This window comes from Monocercomonoides exilis, assembly GCF_001643675.1.
Source record: "Monocercomonoides exilis strain PA203 chromosome Unknown scaffold57-524287, whole genome shotgun sequence".
NCBI lineage: Eukaryota > Preaxostyla > Oxymonadida > Polymastigidae > Monocercomonoides > Monocercomonoides exilis.
The window spans coordinates 130,174-151,197 of record NW_027150602.1 but is presented as its reverse complement, the minus strand read 5'-3'; the positions used below and the strand labels follow the sequence as shown (position 1 = coordinate 151,197).

The 21,024-nt window shown below is 47.5% G+C and overlaps 2 protein-coding genes across 2 annotated transcripts; both read right to left on the bottom strand.

Annotated features, from left to right (window-relative positions):
* Positions 1-75: 75 nt before the first annotated feature.
* On the bottom strand, positions 76-3,159 carry MONOS_5134 (putative adenylosuccinate lyase; the record flags this gene model as incomplete). The annotated part of the gene is made up of 5 exons (XM_067875256.1): positions 76-2,154; positions 2,248-2,778; positions 2,845-2,919; positions 2,986-3,026; positions 3,119-3,159. 5 exons carry the CDS (start codon positions 3,157-3,159, stop codon positions 191-193), a joined length of 2,652 nt encoding a protein of 883 aa, XP_067719961.1. The 3' UTR covers positions 76-190.
* Positions 3,160-3,308: 149 nt separating this feature from the next.
* On the bottom strand, positions 3,309-19,695 carry MONOS_5133 (dynein haevy chain 9, inner dynein arm 5; the record flags this gene model as incomplete). The annotated part of the gene is made up of 3 exons (XM_067875255.1): positions 3,309-7,415; positions 7,476-19,370; positions 19,501-19,695. 3 exons carry the CDS (start codon positions 19,693-19,695, stop codon positions 3,630-3,632), a joined length of 15,876 nt encoding a protein of 5,291 aa, XP_067719960.1. The 3' UTR covers positions 3,309-3,629.
* Between the last annotated feature and the right edge of the window lie 1,329 nt (positions 19,696-21,024).

The window sequence follows — 21,024 nt, the reverse complement described above, 5'->3', positions numbered from 1 at the left end:
TCATATGCAAACAGATTCACAAAGTTTTTGATACATAAGAGGATATTTGGATAAAATCAGAAAGGCAAACAAAATCATTGTTCCATTTCATAAGTTATTTTTTTGTAAATATTTGATGAAACAATAAACATTCGTTTATTGCAAACGAAAAAAGCCAAACAGCTTCTGATCCAAAAAAATTCAATATTGTTCAAAACTGCCCGTCAAACCCGACAAACCCGCAAAGCAGAAAGACAGGGAAAAACCTCTTTTTCTCTATTTTCGAGCACCAGTTCCACGCAGACGTCAGCCGCCCGTCGATGCAACTTCCAGACGAGAAGAAGTTGTCTGAGCCCGACCCGTCAAACCCGAACCTGAAAAAGTCCTGCATAATCTCCAGCCTGCACAGCTCCATGGAGCCAAACTCCTTCTCCACATACTTCCGAATGGAGGGCACTTTGCAGATCGCAGGCAGCTTGTCCAGCACAGACACGATGGGCGTGAGGATTCTGGAGACCTGCGTATACTTGTCGATGAACATGAACGCATTCGGCACATTCGAGTCACACAAATGCACCGCCGACGAGCCAACCCATCCTTCCTTCAGCCCCCTCTGCACTCTCCCCAGAATCCCGTCCATCGCTCGCGAGATGCGAGGGCAGCTCTGCAGCCGGTTCATCCCCTGCCCAGTGTCTCTTAGGTGGTATCTGTTTCCTTCTTCGAGCAGATCCTCCTCTGCCAGGCACCACAGCTTGAAGAAGTCCTGCACAATCTCCCGCCACAGCATCAGCGTCTGCTTCACGTAGCAGAACTGGGTGAAGTGGTTGTGCGACAGCCGCGCCCCGCCCTGCCCTGCGGAGATGGCCAAGTTGTTCTTCGCACTCCATTTGTTCGCTGGTGGCCCACTCGACGAAAGCTTAGAGCCAAGAAAAGACCCCATCCTCGACGTCATGCTGAAGGGGTTCCAGCGAGAAAGAAAACTGAACGAAGACATTTCTTCTTGTTCTTGCTCGTCTTCTTCTTCTTCTTCATCATCATCATCACTTTCTTTGTCTTTGTCTTCACTGGATTCTTCACTGCTTGAATCAGATCCGCTTTTTCGTTTCATTTCCTTTTCTTTTAACAAACTGTTTTCACTCTCCTTTTTCTTTGCATTCTTCTTTTCTTCAGCCAACTTCTGCTTTCTTTCAGCAGGGCTTTCGTGTTTTCTGTCAGGGGAGAAGTAATAAAAGAGATAGTCCAGCATCTTCTGGCACTGCATTGCGCTGTAGCGGAGAAACGACTGGTTGTCTGACAGCGAGTGGATGATCAGCAGCACATCGTCAGCTGTCACTGGCTTCATCACAAGAAGAGGATTCTGCTTCGCTTTGCTCTTCATCTCGTCTTCTGAATCGAATTCTGAATCTTCTTCTGAATTTTTCTCAGAGTCACTTTCACTTTCACTTCTGCTTCCATCTGCAGATTCAACCGAATCATCATCTTCTTCTCCTTCAATATCCATTTTGTTGCTTTTCCTCTTTACCCCATCATCATCCGCTTTTTCTATAATTGTCCTCACTCTCCCCGTTTCAATTACAGTCACCTCCTCCTTTTCCATTCCACCTTCATTCTCTTTCTTATTCACCTTTTTGTGCTTCCGCTCCTTCGGCTTCTTTCTCACCTGCTTCATCAAAATCTCCACATCCTCTGCTGTTCGCGTGTACTTCTCACACAGCAAACGAACAGCATTCTCCTTCTCTGCAATCTCCTTCTGAACAGCTGCCCTTTCTTTCCCGTCTGCAAATATCTCCCTTGTCGCTATGTCAAGCAGCGGATCGTCGAGTATCTCATCCAGAAAATGGATTGTCCGCGACTCTGCAGCACCTTCTTCTTTCCCTCCCTTTCCATCACTTTCACTTTCATCGCTCTCTCCGCTTTCATCTTCATCTCCAAAACCCAATCTCCTCCTTCCTTCTTTCCTCTTCCTCATCTTCGCCAGCATGTGGCTCCTGTCACTCAGAGCAGCAACGCTGTCTCTTTCTACAATCAGCGAACGAACTGTTTGAATCGGCTTCACACAGCTCAGCCCCAACGCTGCTGAAACATCGCTCCACTGCGAATCCATCAGCGCATATATCAGCTTCCCATACCCGTCTCGCATTTTGTCAGGGTTTGTTATTTTATACCGCCTCGCAACTGTCAAGAAATAAATTTCATAACAACGTTTGAATTTAACCATCAAAATAATCTTTGTGAAAAAACTAAATAAATCATTAAGATTTAACAAACCCTCAAACATATGCTGGAAAAACCCAGCATTATGTTTAAAGCTTTTCCCCTTTACGAGCATTTCTCCTTGTCTATAATCTCTTGAGACTGCCAATCCAGCTACTATTGATAACAATTCTGAAAGATACTTTATCATTCTCCTTCCTTGAGTGCCCCATCCACTAAGAATATCTATCTTCTCTGTATATTCTGATACATTCAGGGCACATTCAACTAAAGCCATCTCACGTTGTTCATTTGGTGTTAGTCGAAGTGGAATGTACAAACAACGCTCTCTCCATGATTTACGAACGGACATGCCAAGAGAGAGTTCCATATCTTTAGATGATATGGCATTTTGCTCAATGGATGCTGTTACAGCAGAAAACGTATTTTTCATAATATTTGGTAAATCTGGATTAACTCCATCTGCTTCCAGCTCAGACTTTCTTTGAAGTGCTGGCGGAAGATTTTGTTTAATTGGATGTGTCTTATGATTTTTCCTATTTCCTCGCTTGTGGTATGCTTGGAAACATTCTTGGCAATAAGCATCTACGTTTTTATTTTTCATATGCAAAAAAATTTGAATTCGAAGTAATAAGAAATATCAATGAAAACCTCCGCAAGATTCACAAAAAATGAATGATGGATGATCTTCACAATCAGAACATAACTGCAGTTTGATCACAGTTTCTATAAAATGTCAAAAAAAATTTTAGAATAACAATTTTCAATTGATATTAAAGAAGAACAAAAAACCTGATCCTCCATCAGTAGGAACGTGCACCACTGTGACATTTCTTTAAATCAATTTAAGGAACATCCGAAAATCAACAAAATTTATTACGCATTTCCATTTCAACAAAGAAAATATTAATAAATAATAAAAAACCGTTTATCATCTGAGTCTTGTGCACTCATTAAATCTTGCATATATGCTTTAGAAGAATCTATTTTTTCCATATGTTACAAAAGTATTATATGATTATATGCAAGATTAACCCAGATAAAAAGAAATTTTTTCTCAAAGCAAAAGCTTATGGTAAGTTGATCAAAATATTTTCTTTCGAAAAAAAGATCTATTTTCTTTCTGGCAACAATTGTTTAACATAAAATGTCTTATAAAATAACAACACGAAAACCTACCTGTTCATTTCAAGAAACAGGAAAAACATAAGGAAATAAAAAGGATAAAACGTAAATTGGGAAATGTGTTGGCCATGAAATGATGAGATAGTTGATTTCAAGTGAAAGAAGAATGAAATGAGTAGAACGAAAATATCATGTTATTTATAAATATTACAATTTCAAATAAATGGGAAATAACAAAACAAAACAAAACAGATCGCAATAATACAAGGAAAAAAAAAATGCAATATAACTTCAAAAAAAGGTTCATCAAATCATTCCATTTCTTTTTGCTCGCACAAAAGAGCAACACCGCGCAGAATCCAATGGGTCTCCTTTTCTGCTGAAGGCAGCGAGACAGTCGTGATAAAGTTGGTTGAATGGCCAGTTGTAGAGAGCACGCCATAGCGCAGAGGAGTAATATAAACGGGAGCAATAAAGGTTGTTGATGAATTGGCAGATTGAACGGAAGATGATGGATTTGGCATCAAAGAAGAAGAAGAAGAAGAAGAGGAGGAGGAGGAGGAGGAAGAGGAAGAGGAAGAAGATGATGATGAAGCAACTGTTATTGCTGGCTGGTTGGCTGGTGCAGCTGAGTTCATCTGCTGAGGGAGGAAGTGGATGATAGGGAATCTCGAAGACATTTCTCCTCTTTTGCCCTCACACAACCTCTGCCCTTTCTCATCCCATTTGGCGCCTTCAATAAACAGCCCTGAAATATACACCCCGTCTGCCTCTTCCTCTTCTTCCTCTGCATTTTGCTCTCCTTCTTCATAATACTCACTCCCATTCCCTCCTCTTTCTGTGCCATCTCTCAGTTCTTCTTCTCTTCCTGCTAATTTCGTGTCTTTTCCGTTGACTCCTCTTATCTCCCTTGTGGATGCTCTTCCTTCGCTCTCTCCATTCAGATTCGCTGTGCTCCCAACAAAACTGACATCACTTTGGAACCCTCCTTCTAAACGCCTCGCAGAAGAAACAGAAGAAAGAGAAGAAGAAGAAGAAGAAATGGAAGAAGGTGTAGTTGCAAAATGATGATTTTGTGATTGTGTTCCGTTTTCTCTCTTGTCGCTTCCCTTTTGTGAATGCACTGTTGAGACTGACCTCTGCGTATCAGGCCCATCTCTGGCTGCTGCTGAAGCTGCTGACACCGCCCTCATCTTTGAGTCCCTCTCGTTCTTTCTCTTCTCCTTCTCTCTCTCAAGCATCTCATTCAGCTCTGCCTCTTCATACGCCCCCATCATTTTGTGGCTGAACGTGAGCGAGTCAATCGCCACGTGGTGTTTCCTCGCGTGTGTCTGCAGCGCCGCTGTCAAAAAGCCCTGTTGGAAGAAGAAGCCTGGCAGCCAGAACACTTTTGGCTTCCCCCCACACAGCCAGCGCCTAAAGAAAGCGACACGTGTGATGAGGTCGTCGATCCACGAGGCGAGAGAGCGGAGAGATGGATAAGCAGAAGCTGCCCAGAGCGAAGGCACCTGGCGCATCAGAAGTGAGTCGAGGACAGTTTCGAGCTGGGTGGACATGACAACAAGGCCGGCGATTGCCTTCTTCAAGTCAGAGAGAGAAGAGGCGATGAGAGTGAGGAGCTGGTTGAAGCGGTCGATTTCGTGGGAGAGCACGATGGAGAAGGAGGAAGGCGCTGGAAGTGCTGCAGACGAGGCAGAAAGAGAAGAAGGAGAGGAAAAAGAAGAGCCAAGCAGCTCAGCCGAAGAGGAGGAAGACAGAAGAGACGGCTGAGGAGGGAGGACACCCTCACATGCCTCACTCCGCAGAAGCAGCGGAGGAAGGCGAGAAATGATAGAGTCCACAAGTTGAAGCACTTCGTCGTCGGGTGAGGGTGTATGAATAGATGTATCGGCTTTTGAGGTTTCTGCTTCTGGATCAGAGGATGTGTTGTTTGAATCAGTTTTGGAGGAAGAAGAGGCCGAATCAGAAGAAGAAGAAGAAGAAGAAGAAGATGCGCTTGTTTCATTTTTGTCATCATTTGTTGTTGGCTTGTCAGAAGAATCTGAACCTTCTTTGTTATCTTTCTCTACTTTTTCCTTTTGCATTTTCTCCTTTTGCTCTTCTTTTTCTTTCGAATCTTTATTTTTCTCATCTTCTTTCTCTGTTTTCTTCTCATTTTGGATGCCTCCGCTTCTGCCTCCTCCAGACTTCTTAGGCATCATCAGCAGAAGCGACTTGATCAGCCTCTCTGTTTCGCTCAGCTGGAACGAGAGCTCTGCATTCGAGTGCATCCCAAACACCTCTGGCTCGTCAGTCCACGGCAGCTGCTCCACAAACGCTGTCAGCGCTTCCATCGTCTTGATGTCTGGCGGGAGGACATACGGATTGCTCTGCCCAGCAGTCCCTTGCATGCCACTCGACGGGCACAGGTTGTACGGCTTTCCCATCGCCACAATGTTGTCTTCATAGAAACGACCCAGAAGAGCGCCCAATGTTCTCTTGTCCCACTCGTCAGTCACTCTGCCTCCATAGTTCACGACTCCTGTCATGTACCTTAGTGCTTTCCATGGAATAGCAACTGGGCCTTTCTCGTCTGAAGCACCCGAATGATGCAATCCTCCAGACATTCCTGATGACTCAAAGAACAATGGCGAGGGATTTGTGCCTGATGGTGTGTTGGCACCTGATGGAAACATCGAACGCATTTTGCTGCCGATTGGAGTGGAGAGCATCGCAGCCATGCCAGGTGAGTTTGGTGTGCGTGGCGTCTTGTCGGGAATTCCACTCGGCATCTGGTTGAGGTACATCTTCAGATGGTTCAGAGATATCTCGTAGTCGCTTTCGTTGAATTCGTACATGATGTTCCATCCAATCGCTCCATACTTCTTCCTTTCCTGCACAAGCGCATGGAAGAACGTCAGCCCAATCAGCAATCTCCTCCATGCAAACTTCTTCTTCTCGCTTCCTGTTACACCCCCTTCAAACACATCGCTCGAAACAGACGCCAAACTTCGCAGCATGTTCGTCCTGACACCTGCTGGCGGTTCATTTGTCAATTTGATTCCATTTTGGAGCACGCTGATGGGAAATGACGGTGTTGGCATGGCGCTTAACCAGAGGCGGAAGTCTGGATTGACTGGAGATGAGTCAGCGAGAGAATAGGAAAGACAGACACGCTCCAGCTCAGGCATCCACGAGGCAGACAAATGACAATTCTGTAGAAACACCCACTCTCCCTTTTGTGTCGCACTCTGAAGCAGTCGCAGGGCGATGGGTCCCTGGCCTTGTCCCAATGAGAGCAGATGCAGACGAGATTCGAATCCTCGTGACTGCGCAAAGCGGATGACGTGCTGGGTGGGGTCAGCGCCAGAGGAGAGGATGAAGATGATCGGCGTCTCAGGTGAAGAATCGTTGTGTGCTTGTTCCAAGTCGAGTGGAGGCGACCGGCTGAACAGCTCGCCCAGCTCCTCCTTCACATAAGTGCCTACGCACGCTGTCAGTTTGTGTGGGATCAAAATGCGGATGAGAAGGAGCTTGTCGAAAAGAGAGAGTTTTTCGTTCCACGGGGAAGGAAGAGGTTCAGAGAGAGGAGAAGGAGAAGAGACCCACTTTGCCCACAAGCCATTTCCTTGTTCAGCATCCGTTTTTTCATTTGCACTGACACCATCAGCACTTCTTGTGTGTTCTGAAGGAGTGTCTTTGATCTCTCTTTGTGACTGCCCACGAGACAGAGAGTGTTTCTGTGCTGATTGAGAGACATTTGATTGACTTTGTACCATCTGCTGGGTGATGCCTGCCCACACGTCGCCCCACCGCTTTTCCATCTGAATCAGATCCAGCCAGCATTTGGGATCAACTGCATCGTCAAACGGAGAGGAAAGTGGAGGAATTGAAGAAGAAGAAGAAGAAGAGGATGAAGATGACATCATTTGCAAATCAGATGAAGATTGAGCTGTAGAAGACAAAGAAGGAGCTGATGAGGAAGATGCAAGCGACGCAAAAGATGCTGAAGAAGCAGACATATTCATTTGCTTCGTGTTTTGCTGAGGCAGTGCATTTATCCCCTTCACAAACACATCCCATTCCCTTTCGCTGATTGTCCCGTCTCTTCTCTTTATCTTCGTAGTGATGTAGAACGAGAACATCATCCTGTGTCTTTCGAAGAGCCCTCTGCACACATTCGAGTAGATCAATTCAGTCAGCGTGTCTTTCAGCGCCTTCTGCCTGGCTGCGACATCGCTGCTCTGCTCTGCCTCCTTCAGGGCGAGGCGGAAGATGGCCTTGAAGTACTGCAGAGAGTACTGGTACATCGGATCCAGCTGTGCCAAGTCAACCATTGCGAAGAACAACACCGTTCCCCTCACAGCCACTGGACGGTACTCATTTCTCGCAGCCAGCAGCTTCTGCTCAGTCACACTTGCATCCTTCACCCGCTGCGTGATCTCGTTCGATGTGCGCTTCGACTGGTCAAGTGACACAATGAGGGCGGGGTCGTCCAGCAGCTGCTCCACATTTGTTGCCTTCATCAGCGACAGGATCTTCGCTTCTGTCTCCTGCAGCATCTTCGCATCGGCTGCCATGTCTCTCACCAGCTTGTCCTTTGCCTCCTCCAGCTCTGCTTTCTCATTGCTCACCACGTCTGCCAACAGCTGCTCGTCCAACCCTTCCTTCGTGACTGTGAAGTTGATGATGGTCGACTTGATGTACATGTCAGGAAGGAAATGTGGATTGGCCATCTTTGTGGTGATGTACAGGCGGAACTGGCTGTTGTAGTCGATGTCCTGGTCATTCAGGCGGATGATTGTTCTTCCTCCTTGTTTCACCGTCTGCTGCTGCAAGAGGGGCGATAGCTGTGCATCGAGTGTTTCTCCAATGTCCTCCAGCAGCACGGGCTGTCCAAAGCGAATGGCAGCAATGAGACTTCTCATCAGATTCTGGTCGTTCGGCTTCAGCACACGCAGCTTCCGGTCTCGCTCTTTGTTTCTGATCCATCTGTTGGCCTGCCCCTGCGGATCAATCATCAGTGGCCATTTTCTTGTTCTCGAGACAACCACTGCATTTTGTATGGAGAGCAGGTCAGAAGGCAAGCCCTGGATCATCCAGTCTCTCACCTGAACGGGAGTGGACAGAGCATCTTCCACAGCAAACTCCTTCGAAGTGCCTGGAACAGTTGCAGATATGTTCTTCGTTTTGCTCTCAGCACACCACTTTCTGATGAGCATGTTGCGATAGGCAGAGTTGAAAGGGCCGATGTATGCGACACACGCTGCTGAAATAAGAGCACTGCCCACAAGCGAAGCTGATGACTCGTTCAGTTCCTTCAGCTTCTCCCTCCACCGCACCCCTTCGTCCCCTAAGCCAGACACCAGCTTCTCTGCATTCTGGAACCGCAGGCGTGTCTTCTCGATCTCGCTTTCTGTCTGAAATTGCTCCTTCTTCTTCGCATTGAATTGCTCCTGCAGCTCGCTCAGGTCCTTCTCCAGTTGTGACAGCTGCTTCAGCTTCTGCTCCAGTTTGCTCGTCAGATCGTTCAGCTTCTCCTGCGCATCATTCGCTGCTTTCTTTTTGGGCTCGATGATTTTGCTCACCCGCGCAAACTCCACAATTGCAATCACCCACGAGCAGATATTCGCTGCTGCTTTTGACACTCCTTCCACTTTCTCTGATCTGAAGTCTGGATCATCCAGATACCCAATCCGCACCTTCTTGTCAATTGAATCAGTAATCTCGCTGATGTCGTAGTTGAGTAGCATCTGCACAAAGTTTGGCTGTGCCAGAAGTGCTCGTGCTGAGTCCCAGTCTGTCTTCTTTCCAAACAATGTGCACACTGCAAACATCACCCTCTTCACAGCCTCTGGAGGATTCGCAAACGTCCGCACCTCGTTCACTGCAGCCTTCGAGAGCGACTCGAGCGCCTTGTTGGCCTCTTCGAAGATGGGCATGATTTTGTCCACCTCTCTCTGCGCCTCGTCCTTCAGAACCTGCGCCTTCTCCTGCTCTTTCCGCACAATTGCCTCTTCCTGCGAGACAGTCACACGGATCTCTTCTGTCCGCGCAGTGTCTGTTCCAATCTTCTCCATCAGCTGTGTGATCTGCTCCTTCTGCTTCACCAGCATCGGCTCCATCCGCTTCAGCTCCTCCTGCATCGACGCCACCGACTTCTGCGTCTCCTCCAGCATCCGCACTCCGCCTGCATACTTTTCTGTCTGCTCCTTCTGCGCCTCTTCACTTTGTGTGATGAATGTGAAGAACAGCTGAATCATCTCCAAAAACAAGGCTGGTGTGACATAGCTCTTCCGCTTCGTCTCTTTGAAGAACCGATCTGTTGCTTCTTCCACTGAAAGATGGATGAACACACACAAATTGGCTAGTCGTTCGATGAGTGATGGCTCAGTGTTATGTGATTTCATTGGGTCATTTGCTGATGCCGATGAAGATGATGAAGAGAATGAGGATTGTGAAGGCAATAGCTGTGAGGAAGAAGCACTTTGACTTGCAGATGATGAAGCCGAGTTTTGAGTCATATTGTTGTCTGCTTTGACCAAAGAGATGTTTGCCTCAGTGAATGCCTGCACAGCCACTGAGTAGAGTGCATATTGGGGCCAGTTGGAGACCCAGTCGATTGTGCAGCAGTTGACCAGCGATGGGAACATTCTGCATCTTCTTCGGAGTGCATCTCCAATGGGCGACATGCAGAGGATAATGTGCAGCTTGTCCCTTGATCGCTGCATCATAAACTGGAGTGCTAAGTCGGGTGACTCTGGAACAGGGATTTCTTTGCCGCAGGAGCTGCGCAGCCGCTTCAGCGCAAACTCCTTCTGCTGTGCGTCAAACAGGCCAGGCACCTCTCCACTTGAGAGGATGCAGTTGATGTCCTCCAAAAAGGACTCGTGTGCAATCTGCGTGTCGTTCAGCAGGAACACCGTCGACTGCCCCTCTGCGCCTGTCATGATGAATAGCTTTCTGAGGTCTTCTCTGAACTCGTTCTGTCCGTAGTTCTTTGTGAGAGTGATCTCAAAGCACTGGCAACCTGACACGAATGCTGCAAGACGCGAAAGCGATTGCTTGCCGCACCCGCCCACGCCGACGAGAAGAGCGTTTCCGCGCGACTGGCGGATGATGCGGGTGATGCGGGCGATGTGGCGGATGCTGTCTTCAAAGAACACCAGGTGCATCTCCTTCTGCTTCTTCATCACACAGTCCATGTTGTACTCTGCCAGCTGCGTGCTCAGAATTGAAATCAACTTCTTCGTGTCTGCTGCCTCTTCGTACGGGCGAGGTGTCTCCTTGTCCATCTGCAGGAAGTCCACCCACATCGCTGGTTTCTCCCTCACAAACATCTCCTCGTGATTCCAGTGCTGGTGGAAGTATTGCCGTGCCAAGTCGCATATCTTCTGTGTGAGAATGCTGCTGTCCTCATCTGAGATCAGCCGGTCTGCAAAGATGCGCATCGACTCGTGGCACCACAGGCGCAGAAACGCTGCTTCATCTGGCAGCTCGGCGGGGGTGACAGACATAATCCCCTGGAACACTTTGCTCAGATCTCTCGTGTTGAACACATAGTGCGACTTAGAAGGCGTTGGCCGAAGAGTTGACAGGGTGTAGCGATACAAGTCGACTGATGCTCTCACCACAGAAGGAACTAAGTCTGTGAAGACAGGTGCAAACTTCATAGCAGCCATTGAACCACCCAGCATCGACGAGAAGATGGCGATGAGAGACTTGTCTGATGGCTGTGGCACCCGCAGCTGTGTGAACAGCGACGTCAGCCGTGCAGACATTGGGTTCCTCCCTCCACCAGGCGGTCCACAGTTCGCAACCAGCGTTATCCCTTTGATGGGTCTGAACTGGAGGAGAGTTCTGTCGTACCACCCGCCTGTGCTCTGCAGCTGCCGAAGAAGCTCCAGAGGAGGCTGAGAGCCATATGCGTCCCGCACAGGCATGTTCAGGTCTTCAATCACAAGCACAGTGAGCGTTCCTGGCGCTGAGGCAAAGTGGTCTCGCCTGTTGAGAAGCTTGTTTTCGATCATGTTTTGTGTGCGATTGCTGCTTGTCTGTGCGCTGAATGAGATAAAAACTGGGTTTAGCTGAATTTCTTCGTCTTCTCCGTCACTTCCACCAACACCTCCAACAGAATTCTTGCCTTTTCTTTGCTTTTGCTGTTTTGAGACATTCTTTTGTTGTTCTGAGGATGCAGCAAATGAAGCTCCAAAATCATCTTCTGCGTTTCCATCTCCATCTTCCTTCTCCTTTTCAGTCTCCTTCCCAGCCAGCATCCCAGTGATTATCGCACTCTTCCCCACACCCGTCTCTCCAGTCACCAGAACCGGTTGCCTCGCATCCACAAACAACTTGCACAGATATGAGAAGCGCACAGTGTCGATTGTCGGTACAAGAATTGAAAAGAAGGGGGCGTCTGGAACATGATGGTATTCGGGTATCTCCCAAGGGGCAATGCTGAATGTCTCGCAGTCCAAAAGACAGTCGTAGACGCTCTCAATCGAAGGAAGCAGCATGCCATCGATTGTCTGCCTAACAACTTCGTCAAACAAAACTCTGCTTTCCTCCACAAATGCACCACCAACACCCCATACGACAGCAAAGAAGAACACGCTCCGTATCCACGTCTCCCAGTCAGACTCCAAAAAGCCCTCTCCGATGCTCCGTCTGCCAGGCACTGACATAGAAAAGGAGGTAGATCGCTGGCCTTTGCGTGACCCATCATTCATATTGCTTTGACTGCCTGTTGCATCCGCTGTGCTCACTGCATTCGCCTCCTCTTCTCTTTCTCTCTCATAAACAGCTGGGCGGAATCCGTTCTTGTTTGTCAGGATGGCATCCATGATGCGTGTGACATTTGTCACTTTTGAACTCACTGGTTGTGCAATGTCCTCTTTGAAGCGTGTGCATTCCTCCAAAATGGGTGCAAGCAGCTGGTCAAACAGGCCGACCACGTATCTCTTCAACGACTCTGTCCACAGTTCGTCTGGAAGCGACTCCGCCCACGACTGCACCAGCGCCATCCAGGGCATCTTCTCTTCTGCAATGTACACCATCCCACACCGACTGACTGTAGCAGGTGATGCCTCATCCAAATTCTCAACCTCAAACAACAGGGAAACAGTTGGGGTGAGCTTGATACGCTTTCTGTTTGGTAAGCAAAGTGTCTTTGAGTCATCAAGAACTGTGTTCAGTGACTCTACCCAGAGTGTATCGACTGGTCCATCGAAGATAATCCACTTTTTCGTTGGCGTGTCATCTTTCACAACCTCTGACACAAAATATGAAAGCAGACCTTCTTTCCATTCCTGTGTGAGCTCGCTGAAGCAACCGAATATTTCGTCCACTGAAATCGCCTTCGGATTCATCAGCTTCTGCACCACTGTCTGAAACGCAGTGTTTGTGCTCTTCGTCTCCTCCCTCAGCCGTGTCATTGCATCTGCCAGAATCTCCCTCACCACCGTCTTCCCTCCTCTCGTCGGCCCCACCAGCATCACCCCGTGTCTCACTCCAAGTGTATCAAATAGCTCAATCGTCTTGTGCAGCTGGTAGTCCAACTTCTGCAGCCTCCGCTCGCTGCAGATCTGCCGTAGCATCATCATCAGCTCGCCGTAGTCATTCTTCGGAATGACGGCATCTGGAAACAGATCACCTACAATTGCCTCAAAAAGAGGAATATCTTCTGCCAGGAATTTGGGCAGGTTGCTCTCTCTCATCGCTCTAATCAGCACGATGTCTTCAGCCAGCTGCGGATTGTCTCTCCGAAGCTGCCCAGCCATCACCAAAACAGATTTCACTGCTCTCATACCGAAATCGTAGTGCTTCTGCTGCGACAGCTGCTCTGAAGACAAGCGGTACAGTTGTGTCATCTTCTGTGAAAGTGGCTTTGCTGTCTTGAATCCCTCTGAGAACAGCATAATCTCTGCAATCAGCGCATAATCAGGAATCATCATGGCAACTGGCCTGAAAAGAGACTTCAAGTTGTCTGGCAGTTCTGTTCTGCCGGCATAACCAGGGTTCATTGTGATGAAAATGGCGCAGTTGGCGTTCAGAGGGATTTCTGATCCCTGAAAGACGAAGCTGGTGTACTCTGCCTGCTGTGCGCTCTGAATCTCTCTGATCTGCTGAGCAACCACAGACAGCACTTCAATGTCAATTCGGTTGAACTCATCAAAACAGAACCAGGCGCCTGCTTGACACATCCCTGAGAACATCTGTGCCATCGTTCCCACATTCAGTCCATCAGAGCAGTTGAACACAACACACTGCCGTGCCACTGCCTTTGAGAGATCTTTGCATGTCTCTGTCTTTCCTGTACCTGCTGGCCCTGCTGGAGCTCCACCAAGTTTGAGGTGGAGTGCAGATGTCAGAGTGATGTAGCATTGATCAGTGAGTGGAGTGATCACCAGACGAGGTGTGCAGCCGAGATATTCGTAGCCGTAGTCAAAAGATGAGCTTGTCTGAGATATGAGGCATGTGTCCTGTTGCATGTCCCAATAATACCTCAGCCTCTTCTGCCAGTCGAAGTCATTCACAGACATCACACAATCACGCAGCATCTCCTCCACAATGTCTCTTGCATGCACTTGTATCACAATCAGCGCACCAGCACTCACCCTCTGCAGCGGATCCAGCTGCCCGCGGACGAGGTCTGTGAGGATGTCGAGTGTCCCCTCGCACTTCGCCATCATCTTCCGCAGCTCATCCAGCGGCCGCTCGGCAGACAGCGCCTGCTCCACCTGTGCCGTCCAGAGGATTTGAGACCCCGCAATCACGATCTGCGCCTTGTTGGTGAGGATCCACTTCTGCCTCGCTGCAATCATTGCCTGCTGAGCAGCAGCTGACATGTGGTTTGAGTGTGAAGAACCATACGACGACTTCTGCGAGGGAGTCTGAGACGGGCTTTGTGCTGAGACTGAAATTGACAGCTTGTTCGGGCTGGTCGCAGATGGCAGAAGAGGCGTAGAGGAAGGTGAGCCTATTGCCGAGCCGCTGCCAGAGGCAATTCCCGAAGCTGAGCCAGAGCCGCCCAATTTTCCCTTTGGATCGGTTGGGATGATCTGAAGCAGAGCACCCAGGACAGGCTCCACAATCTGGAAGATGTTAATGACAGCTGCTTTGAGGAGTGTGTGGAGGATGTTCATCATTGCAGCCTCGACTGACCGCAGCCACACTTCTACTGGTTTGCCACGTGGATTCACTTTCTCCTCTTTCAGCTTCACAACCTCCCCTTCGGATGACACCATTGACACTATCTCCATTTTTCTCAGGTCTTCTGATGTTGAAAACTGGAGTGTCTTGATGTTGTCGAAGAGCTTGTTCATGTAAGGCATCACATTCAGCGGATTCTTCCCTTCCTTCAGAATCTCCAACAGATCGTCATTCGGCAAGAAGAAGAACCGTCCAAATTGCGCTCTTTTTGTGTTGAGCAGGCCGTTCAGTGCAGACTGTATCTGCTCCAGTGTGTTGTTGTGCTGCTTAAAGATCGTCGCCAGCCCTGGCTGTTGCGTCACCCGCAATGCAGCTGGGTATTCGTGCGTGACGCGCATGAAGTCCCGCCAGAACTTGTCGCATTCGTGAAACTTCTTCGCATATTCCTTCAGAAGCTCGTCGCTCTGGAAGACAGGCTCCAGCGACAGCCACTTCTGCTGGAAGATCAGCCACTGCTCAAGCACATCATTGAACGTGCTCAGCTTCGAACCCCACAACATCACATTCTCTTTGATTGGGTCAGCGTGACGTGAGCCTTTTATTGTCTCCAGCTGTACTTGCGTGTCGTCGAAGTCACGTAGCAGCTCATCCACTTCAATCAGAAGGAAGTTGTCGTTCCGGAATGGTTTCGTCTTCAGCTCCATCTTCGTCCACTTGTCGATGATTTTGCGCAGCATATCCGACAGCACCGCCTCTTGCGACGCATCCTCGCTGATTTGTGACACCTCCACTCTCTTCTCCATCGCCCCGATATCCAACACCCACCCAAACGTGAACTCGTCCAGCCACTCATCCGGCGAGCCTGTCAGTGCTTCTCTTATCTTCAGCCAGTGGTGTGGTTTCAAGTCAGGATTCTTCAGCGACTCCAGAATTGGCAGCGTCTTTCCGAATTCAGCTATCAGAGACCGCAGCTTCTGCGTGGCGAGATTGGGCGGAAGTTCTCTTTCGAGCTGGGAGCAGGTCTTTGTGTACCGGGCGAAGGTGGCAAAGACCTCGTCTTTGTCCAAAGTGAGCAGCGGGGTGTCCATCCAGCTCTCGTCCAGCGTGTGCCACTCCTCCAGCGACGTCCACAGTGTCTGCTTCGCCTTCAGGTCGCGCTCAACTTCACACAGAACTTCCCATTTTTCCGGCGGAGTGCTGAACAGCTTCTGCAGCCTGCTGCATTTGTCTGCCTCTTCCCGCAGTTTTCCTGCCTCTGCACACAACTTCGCCACTTCTACCTCCACCCCCTCAACTTCATCTGGATTGCTCAGCAAAGACGGCTCAGCTGCCTGCGAACGGAATTTTAGTGTTCTTTCCTTCAATTCAGCAACTCGTGCTGACAGTTCTGCATTGAACTTCGCTGTCTGCTCCTCCATCGTGTTCTCCGCATTCAGCAGCAGCTGGTTCAGCTGTGTCTGGCTGCGCTCCATCAGCTGCAGGTTCGCCTGGTCAGAGCTGCTGATTTCGATCTGCGAGTCGCGCATCATCTGGTAGAAGCCATCTACCACGTCGTGGTTGTACCGCAGCTGCTGCTGGCTCTTCTGGATCTGCGCCACGTTTGTCAGGAACTGCGCATAGTCCTCCACATTCTCCGGCTTCTGCGACAAAACCTGAAACGCCTCTCGCACATCCAGTGCGTGTTTCGCTCTCTTCTCGGCCGACACCTCCGGCAGCAGCTGGTGCAGTGTGCGTATCCTTTCCTCTGCTGATTCTGTCACAACCTGCTTCAGCTGAGGAAGGCGCAGTTTGAACAGCGACACCTCCACGTAGTCTGCAAGCGCTGTCCCGTCTGCCAGCTGCGCCTTGTGCTCGTCCAGCTGCTGCGAATACCACAGCACAGGAGGGTCTCTCTGTCTAATCTCGTTCGGATCGACTGTCCGGTTTGCCAGCACAATGCGGAGGAACACACGATATTTTGCAGCATGCGACACAACTTCCTTGAATGCGCTGCTTGTCTCGTTCGCAATGTCCACTTTTAACTGCTGGTAGTTCTTGTCCTGCTGCAGCCTCTCTCCCAAAATGGCTGTGATGCTCTCGCCAATCGAGTCCATCACATGTTGCTCCTCTTCTTCGGCCAGCCGCTGCAGCTCCTCTGCTGTCATCTGCTCCCTCTCCTGCTGCTCCTTCCGCTCTTTCTCCCGCTGCTCTCTGCCTCCTCTCTCTCTGCCTCTGCCTCTGCCTCCTCTCTTCCCTCTCTTCTCTCCCCCGATTCCTCCTCCTCCTCCCATACCTCCCATACCTCCGCTTCCACTCCCCATCCCTCCTCCTCCTCCAACACCACCCCCATCTGCATTGCCTGTCCCATCTTCATTGGACAGAGTGTATTGTCTGAAGGCAGGTGACAACAGACATCTTTCTCTCGTAAACACATCTGCCACAAACCGCTCCACCAGCGCCATTATCATCAGCTCAAAATCATCTGCCGAGTGAATCAGCTGAAGATGGTCGCCTTCAATTCGCAGTTCTGTCTCAAACAGCGGCGGAAGAGGCTCTTCGGGTTCGCCTTCTCCGCCTTCGTATGTGTAGCCTTCATCCCCTTCAGTTTGTTCTTCATTGTAGTCAGTAGATGAAGTGTGGGTAGAATATGAATAAGAAGAAGAAGAAGAAGAGGAAGATGCTGATGAGCTTGGCTGTTCTGAGTTGTTTCCATTCATTTGATCACAATTTGTGTTGTTTTCGTTGTTCTCTTCCTCATTTTCCTGCGCTGATGTTCGTCGTTTCCCGTTCTTTTGATTCTTTCTGCGGGCAAATGAAGAATTCCTGTTGAATGTTGAAGAAGAAGAAGAAGAAGCAGAAGAAGAAGCAGACTGCCCAAACGAAGAGAACATCTCCCCTCCTTCCATCGAATACTCTCTCTCCAGCTCCTTCCTCTTCCTGTCCTGATCCAAATTCTCTGTCAGCGGCGGTTGAGGTGCCTGTCTGTGCTTTCGTCTGCGGAGCGTGGTGAGCAAAGCGTCGGTTGCCTGGACAATCAGATGGTGCTGCAGATCAGCCACGATGTAGTCAACTTCTCTGATGAAGTTCGTCAGACGGCGATATTCACTGCGCTTGGCAGCAAGCACTGTGTAGCTGGTGTCGTCGCCGAAGGACGGGAGAGAAGGAGGAGGAGAAGATGAGGAGGAAGAAGAAGATGCAGAAAATGAAGATGAGGAGGAGGAAGAAGAAGAAGATGATGATGATGTGGTTGTTGACTGAAATGCCCCACTCATTGCGAGTGCTTTCTCATTTCCTTCTCTTTCGTCTGCTGATATTCCCTCAATTGTCGCCTTTGTATCAACAAACCCCTTCTGAACAAGCACTTTTCTGCATGCATTCTTCACCGTCGCCTCCACTTCGTCAGCCAGCAGCCGCAGCGTTGCCAGAAACACCTCGCTTTGCCTGTCCATCTCAGCTGCGAAGTCCTCCAGTGTGTATGTTTTTGTCTCGTCTGTTGTGAAGAGTGGGGCTGAGCGGTGCATCAGGCAGAGCTCCTGCACGCGGACGAGGGCTTTGTGGAGCGGGGAGGTGGAGAAGAAGTGGCTGGTGCGCAGAATGTCGAAGGACTTGGCGATGCGTCTTCGGCGGGCAAAGGCCATCCACGCCGAGTAGCAGCGGAAGAGGCGGAAGGAGGCGAAGAAGGGGATGCCGGCGACAATGTGGAAGAGGCGCCGCTCTTCGAGCCATTGGCGGATGGGGGTGAACTCGGTGTTCATTCCGTAGTACATCGTGATACCCTTGGCGGAGGCTGTGTAGTAGGTGCTGGCGAGGGAGGAAGAGCTGGGTGAAATGGAAGAGGAAAAGGAAGATGAGGATGAGGATGAGGATGAGGATGAGGAAGAGGAAGGTGAGAGTGGCGATGGCGATGGTGACGGTGACGGTGAGTGTGATGATGTTTCGTGAAGTGCAAGTGAAGTGGACTGCGAAGAAGCGGATGAAGTGGCAGAAGACGAGGATGAATTGTGGCGTGTGGGAGATATGGATTTTCTTGGGCTCGCTTTCAATCCGAATGGCTGGGCATAGCTCGAAGCACTGCTCATGCTGTCGCGCTGTGTGGCCGTCTTCTTTCCTTTGTCGCTGTTTAGTGTCAGCTCTCGATCTCTTTTGGCCTTTTTCATTCTTTCTATTTCCTTCTGGTGGAGAATCATGATTGTCTCGTGGGGCACAATCTCCAGGTCGTATGGATTGAACATGTCAAACACTCCCCCCGCAACTTGGCAGTAGACAAACTCCAGCTGCTCTGGCTGTTGGAGGCTCCGGCGGAGAAATGTCATTGCGGATGAATCAGACGAAACGGCAGAAGTCAATTGTGAACTGTCTTCTTGCATGAGAGCCAACAAGGCATCATCTGCTGCATTATTTTTCGAATGAGAAGATGAGGCGTTCATCAGACTTGCAAAGGATGTTGTAAATGCAGAAGATGCGGCAAATGACTTGTTTGAAGACGAAGTTAGTGAATGTGTCATTAGTTTTCCTTGAGGTGTAATTGAACGTCTTTCTTTAATTTCAGGTTCGAGTGATCTTACAGGCGGTCCAACTGAAGATCTCCTTGAAGCAGAATAACGCTTTGTTTTTTCGCTTGAAAGAGGGGGAAGATGCATTGCCTGAGGACTTACCACAGGAAGAGATGGTGAAGTGGGTATCTGAGAAAACGAAGTACGTGAATTGAATTTCTGAGAAGCGGATATTGAATTTTGTGTATGAGTTGCATGAAGTGTTGGAGTTGACGGGGTAGATGCACGAAGTGAATTTGAACGTTGAAAAGATGTTGGAGTGGTTGAACGCACTATTCTTGGAAGTTGAGAATCTCCTGACAGAAGAAAATTGCTTGGAGAAGATTCAAATACATGCGCGCGAGGTTTTGTCGAATTTCTGGTCTGTGTAAATTGTATTGGCCTTTCAAACTCATTAAAACAGTCAAACATTTTAAAAATGAATATAACAATCAGAAAAAAAAGCAAATAAAAATATATAATTTCATAAATTCAATAACATATGTGTAAATTAAAATTCAATAAAATTACAATCGCAAACAACAGAAGTGACTTTTGTATCTTCCAATTTTCCAGAATGTTGAAAAACAGAAGCATTTGCAGCCAGAGATGGTCTCATCGTTGCATAAAGTCTTTGGGTCAATGCATTTTTATCTACAGAACGTTGCTGTTTGAGCGTCTCTTCGATTGAGCGTTTCTTTCCTCTTTTATCAAATGGAACGCCCGAGATGCTCATTTTATTAAAATCAATTTATGGTATGAGTTTTCATTTTTTCTGTGCTCAGTGTTTCCATAATTATCAATGCACAAAAAATAATTCTAAATGTGAATTTTTGCAATCTAATTAAAAATTTTCACAAACGAATTAATCATTTTTTCATTTGAAATCAAATAATTATATTCATTTAAATAATTTAATTGTACGAAATGAAAAATTTTTCAAAGGAGGATAAAATTTTTGCATTCAAAATATAAATATCTTATGTTTTCATTGGATTTAAAAAAATTTTTAAGAAATAAATAATATTTTCAGGAAAAAACATATGTTTTCAAAAATTGTTTTAACTCACTAGAAAAAAAAAATAATCCGGAATTATTTCAGATTTCAAAGAGAAAATTTGATTTTCACATAATTTCATGAGAGAGGGAAAAAATTTATTTAACCCTGAATGACGCGAAAAAAAAACTCGTCACTTTCATCACCAATTCTCCACTTCAAAGGAAAATTAATTAATTTCTTTCTTTTTTTTTTTTTTTAATCTTAAAGGATTATCCAAATGAATGATCAAACTTTGGAATGTTTTAAGAATTATATGGAAATAAAAAAAATTATGAATCACATCTTGAACCATAAAAAATGTTTGAATAACTGAAAACTCCAAATAAAACCTTTCTCTAACAACAACAACGAAAAAGAAGATCAAAAACTTATTTACCCTTTTTTTTAAATGAACATGTAGAAGCGAAAGAATTTGATGAGAAGGCTTATTCAAAGAAAGGAGCATCATCAAATTCTCATTTAACCATTGCATTGCAACAACAAGAACAAACAAAATTTCGAAAAAAAGGCAAAGCATTCAAAATGAAATTCAACAACATGCTTCTTTTCATCCGCCTGAGCAAAATTGTTGCCAATCGTGGAGCAGATGTTGATTCGTTCCACAAAATACAACAAACGCCATGCACGTTAACCGAGGATGCACTTGAGCGAACTGCTATTTTTTGTCCAAAATTATCTCAACAGCTCATGTGTCTCATTTGACTTGCCAAGCAAAACTAAAAAAGATATAAGTAATTTCTATGGTTTTCCAAATCCGCGTTCAATTCCATTCAGATAGCATTCTTCATCGAACATGTCCCCATTTTTATTGAAATTTTATCTGATTTATCGAAAATTTACAAATTGCTTGAATTGAAAAAAAAAATGCTTGGAATCGCAATTGGGCATCAATCACTCTGTATTTGTTGTGAGGTTTGAATTATTTATTCATTTATTCTGTACCATTCGCTTTCACATTTCTTATCCCCCCTTTGGAATTTTTGGAACATGAATTTGACGTGTTCC